Raw genomic sequence first — 5456 nt, 5'->3', positions numbered from 1 at the left:
AAAAGTATTAGACTTCAATTTTTGTAACAAAGAAGTTTATTTAGACAATTTAAAAAAAAACAGAAAAAATTAAGCATAATTGAAATATTGAGCCTATGTAGAAACCCTTTCCTTTAATTAATTGATATTAAACGGACTCTAAATGGGCTAAATTAGTTCCATTATAAGGTTTAGAAATTAAATAGAATGGTTGATTTGGCATTTTAATTGATACAAAAAAAATTAAAAAAATATAAATCGATTTTTTTTTCTCAACCTTTTACCATTATACTATCAAAATCACAATAATTAATTCCACAACAAATCCCTAAGCCCACAAAACGAACCCCAAAAGAGATTAAAATGAGAGAGAGAAGTATAGAGGAGTGTCTCAAAAGAGAAAGGTCAGTACCTTGAGGTTTGAGACAACCAATCAAGCCATTTAATATAAATCAACCAAGAAATAATTGAGCCGTAGCACCTCATAATCTTGAGTGCCAGAAACGTCCTCGTCGAGGGAAGGATGAGTGATCTCTAAAAGAGAGATCCAACTTTGCTTAGTTAATTTAACCACTCCTAATACTAACTTAAACATCAAAGTACAATAAGCTCAGACAAGATCAAGATCAGACTAAAGCAAAGCAGGTTGGAGGTCAAACCCATCGAGCCCCACAACGTAACTTAGACCGAATGAGATCCAAACCCCAACAATATTAATTCATTATTTCACTTTTCTAATATGAGAAGAACTTTGATAGTCAAAATATCTATACATATAATACAACATCAAGATCTCAATTAAAGAAAATGACAATCTAATTGAATTATGATATCAATAAACCTCGCTAGAGGGTTAATCGCTCAAGTTTGTCCACTCTTAATAACTTTTAATGTTTTCAACATATTTCTATTATTTTTGTTAAGTACCACAGAGTTGAAAATTTGAATGGATTTCATGGTCACTAACACATATCGAACGTCAGTTGAGCTATGTTGCTTCGGCAAATCATATTTCTATTAGAACTCCACCAATAGTTTAGATTTCACATCTGTTAAGGTAATTTAATTATAGCTTTTTCTAAGCCTTCGTTAAACAGAACATGAATTTATCAACTAAAAATAAAATAGTTCAATCTAAAAAGTAGGATGATTACTTCCAAGCAAATAAATATCTTTTTGCTTTCTAAAGAACACTAAAAGAAAAATTACATCAATATTTGCTCAAATATAAATGTTCACTCCTCTTGTATATCAATCTATGGAGTACAAGCAGAACAGCAGAGCTGGAATCTCATAACCATCCTGCTCCAATATCTCCCTAAAGAGTAAAATTATGCATATATATGATATATGTTGTCAAACAACTAAGAGGCGTATTAGCTCGAACACCATACAAAAAGCCATTTAGAACATAAATCCAAAACACTTATATACCACAAAGCCAGGACCAAGACACTCGTTCACTTTGAAAAGAAGATGTGTAGGGAAGTTGGATAATATTTTACCTGAATTGGCTGTTCGAATCAGAATATAGACGTCAGCCAACTCGGCTTCGAATGACATCAAGACCCATCTCGGTCGGATCGGTTGCTTGGAGCTCAACCTGAAAGCCATCCAGCTCTCTCTTGAATCTATCTTTGGAGCTTGCATATATCATCTTGCTTCTGACTCTTGAATTATCAGGGGACCTTCAAACGATGGCGTTTTTGTTAGCTTGTGATAGTGGGAAAGACAAACATGAAAAGGATGTAGTAAAGGAGGATGTCAGCTATACCAGGCAATAAAGAAGATTCTGCTCTTTTGACAGTTCTCTTCGGTAACGAAGTCGAAATCATAGATAGCATAACGACATTCGTCCGAAGGGAGGCTTGCAGCAAAGTCCTCATAACTCTGTGTCGGCTCGCCAACTTTCTCTACTACAACTTGCTTTTGCTTCTCCTCGATCTTAAACACAATAAAGCGATAGGTTCTTTTCGCCTTGAGCTCCAAAAACTTCAGCTTGCAATCATCATTCACGGCCATTCCTGATGCTGCATTGGCCTATTAAATCCAGAATGAAACTGCTTTGAAACATATCAAAGTCCAAAAGAGATGCATACAGGGAGAGTCGAAAAGGCAGAACAAAAATGGAAAATAAAATGTTCTTGATTATAATACAGCTATAAAATCAAAGCTGCAAGGTAAAGCAGTGAGGTGAATATTGTATAACCTAACACTGGAAATGCAGAAAATCGGGAACAAGAGAAACTTTCTGATCTGATCAGATTTTGCAAGTCTTCAACAATTGTTCTGTTTCTTACTTGAGAGCCTTACCTTAGTCATTGTGGACATATTTAGTCAACTTTTCCACTAAGGCAAGCTCCTAGACGCGCTTAAGCCCGACTTCTGTGCCTTGCTTCAAAGAAGCCTTTCAAGCAAAGGCTCTCCTAATAAAGCCATGCACCTTAGCCATTTGTAGTGTGTGCCTCAGCACCTCAAGTCTGATTTCCTACTCTCTTTTTTTAATTTTTCTAATTTTTAAGAAAGAAATGCATAAATATTCTTACAATCTCAAATGAAACCTCTATTTTCTTCTTATTCATCCTACTATTTTTCTACAGTTCTACTTATATTAAAATTTTATTTACATTTGTCTATTTTTCTACTTATAGCCCTTCGGAAAATAGAGGTTTTATGATCTGATACCAAGTAAATGGTATGGATTCTGTTCTTCAGCCGTGCAAGATAGGAATATGAGCAGAATAAGATTTCCCCTCATGACCTTTTGTCCATATCTTGATAGCTGAAATTGATTTTCAACCAAACTTAAAGCAAATTCACTACACAACAGAGTTTCCCCTCCAATTACAACATGCACGAGAAGATTAATAGCAACTCAAAAGGGGAAATACACAAATATAACTTGTAATTGCAATCCTGGACAGAAAATTTCAAACATAACAAAATAAGAAGTACAAAAATCAAAACGATGATCATAATAGATCCACGGCCACTGGATTAATTGAAGTCGACAATAAATTAAAGTAAATAACGTTTCGCTTAGTTGAAAAAAAATCACAGTAGAATTCAAATCGGATTTCCTATATGACATAATGCATTCACTCCCCACTCCGAAAACTGCATGCGGATTACTACTTCAAAATCATGTTCAGATATTCAAAGACTCCACAAATTGCAAGAAACTCTCGATCGCCAAAATGATGGACTACAAATACAAATACAATCCTACTTTCTCAAGAACCAAACCGATCATCAAACCATGAATAAAAGCAGAAATTAAGTAAGCTTTAGAGGACTCACCATTTTAGAGAAGAAAGAAGAAGCTCCGATGAAGAAGAAGAAGAAGAAGAAGAAGAAGAAAGACAGGTTCAGAAAAGAAGAAAAAATGTAGAGTGGCTTTTATAGTGGTTTTTTTTATTAATTTTGGTGCTTTTTATTTATTTATTATTATGATTATTATTATTTTCTGTGTTGGTGCTCGGGAGCAACGGTATCGTGGCGGTGACTTGTATTTGAGAGTTGGCAATGAGATGCTGATTGACCAACCAATATGCGCCACGTGTACGAGCAGCGTGGGGCGGTACCTTTGGCTGCGCCGCAGCTTCATATAAGCCGGCTGAGCCGGCTTTAGTTAACCTTATCATCTTTTATTTCAAACTTTTTTTTAATTCTCTTTTGATATACTAAGTCAAATATAATTTGACTTTAAATAAAATAAAACCTTTGATCTTAAATAAATAATAGGATTATTGTCATCAACAAGTTTTATTATTTTTTTTGGGATAAGTTTTATGTTAAATAACAAGTTTGTACTTGAGTCTTTGAGTTTAAAAGGTTTTTATTATATTTCTAATTTTTAATTTATTTACTTAATAAGTGTAAGGGATTTATTTATTAGATATTTTATAAAATTATCAACACATTAAAATTAAAAATCCAGTGTCTCTTTAAACATACAATTCAATGTAATATCTAAAAAGTCTATGAATGGCTTTTCTCATATAAGAAAATTTTTAGTACGATAAACGTGGAGAGATTTGAATCTTCAAAAGAAATTATAAATGATGATTATCGTTAAGTTATGCTCATTTAATTGACAAGTCATTGATATTTTAAATACAAAATTGAAAGTAGGAACTCATTATAAACAAATTTAAAAGTTTAATAAATGATCAATCAAACATAAAATAAAGTAGCAAACTACATGGAAATCAAACTACAAAAAAATACTTAATATCCATAGTGTGAAAAATACTATGATTTGACCAAGCAAGTAGGGTAAAATGAAACACGTTTGTGCTCATTTTACATATATCAAAATTATATTTTTTTTGTCGGAATATTTAAAATGTTGTGAAAGAAGTGAAAAAATGGATGGATTCAATATGTAGATTAAATTCACTTGTGAAACTATTACATCGGATTGGAACTATCAAATTAGATTATGTTTTATGTAGAAATTCAACATATATGGATGTTAAATTTGTAGTTTCTTCAATTTAAATGAGTTGTGTTTGATTATAATCAAGTAACGACTCAATTTAGTTAAATTTGACCAATGTTTCGATTTTGTATTTATTTAATTTTATTTTTTTTATTAGGTAAAGTTACTAAGTTATTAGCCTATAAGTAGCAATTTACTTCTTCATTTGGTGTATCTCATTCCAATATGAAGAGTTCTTCTCTCATTTCTCTATTTATATCTATCTTGAGTTGAATTAAAAGTAAAATATTAAAAAGCTATGCTAGGTCTGAGTAGTTCGAAGTTGCTGTTCTACCAGATTAGTTGTTGTATCCTATTGAGATGATCGTTGTAGTCTACTTGCAGTCCATGCAAAGTGAATGCTTGTCTTCAAGACCATTTTTTGAAGTGTGCCTCAACTACCTTTTAAATCTCCACAATTGTTTTAAGGTTTTTGTGGTTCTTTCAATTTATAAACCTTGATAGACAATATGACTTACTTTTGAGTTATAACATTACTATCGTATACACGATTTGTGTACTATAATTACTATATTCAATTGAGTTGTATCAGTTTATTACTTTTGTGTCATGGGTTATTTCAGCTTTAGTATGGAGAGTTCAATTAAGGCCCAATAATTGGGTCATTAGGTTTTGTATTTAATTAAACTTGACATAGCTTGTCAATGCGATTATTACATGCGAGAAGTGAGAAATTAGGAAGAAAACCATAAAAGAAACTTATTTTGCACATTGATGTATTTTAGCCTTTTAGAGATTTATTTGTGATTTGATCGAGCTGAAATTTTGATGGTGTGTTCTAGATATGAGAGTCATCAATCTAGACAATGGAGATTTCTTATAGAGCTATCTTCAAATTACCGTGGGTAATTAGTTCCCACTTTAAGTAAAACTTTTCTAATTTACTTTCTCTATAGTTATCATTTGTTGTCAAAATTATTGATCTTGAAATATTTATTGTGTATGTCTCTAGTTATGATAGAAAGAACTTGTT

General features: G+C 32.0%; 1 protein-coding gene across 5 annotated transcripts; it reads right to left on the bottom strand.

The window, feature by feature from the left end:
- Positions 1-222: 222 nt before the first annotated feature.
- Positions 223-3417, bottom strand: LOC120091367 (actin-depolymerizing factor 2-like). 5 transcript variants are annotated; one of them, XM_039049368.2, is made up of 4 exons: positions 3280-3417; positions 1754-2019; positions 1485-1667; positions 223-513 (listed from the first exon to the last, which is right to left on the bottom strand). In XM_039049368.2, the coding sequence occupies exons 1-3, from the start codon at positions 3280-3282 to the stop codon at positions 1517-1519; spliced, it is 420 nt and encodes a 139-aa protein (XP_038905296.1). In that variant the 5' UTR covers positions 3283-3417; the 3' UTR covers positions 223-513; positions 1485-1516. The 5 variants fall into 5 exon arrangements, with proteins under 5 accessions (XP_038905296.1, XP_090163290.1, XP_038905297.1 ...); XM_090307164.1 differs by having other exon boundaries at positions 1754-2039; positions 3280-3345; XM_039049369.2 differs by lacking the exon at positions 223-513 and adding an exon at positions 1134-1297.
- Positions 3418-5456: the final 2039 nt, after the last annotated feature.

Source organism: Benincasa hispida, chromosome 11, assembly GCF_027475165.1.
Source record: "Benincasa hispida cultivar pf3 chromosome 11, pf3_genome.v1.1, whole genome shotgun sequence".
Taxonomy (NCBI): Eukaryota; Viridiplantae; Streptophyta; class Magnoliopsida; order Cucurbitales; family Cucurbitaceae; genus Benincasa; species Benincasa hispida.
The sequence above is the reverse complement of the archived record's forward strand: the minus strand, read 5'-3'. Positions and strand labels throughout refer to the sequence as shown.

Excerpts from the sequence above, each read along its gene's own strand:
- LOC120091367 (XM_039049368.2), bottom strand. Across the intron at positions 1,668-1,753 it reads AGAATCTTCTTTATTGCCTG|GTCCCCTGATAATTCAAGAG; the intron begins GTATAGCTGACA and ends CATCGTTTGAAG.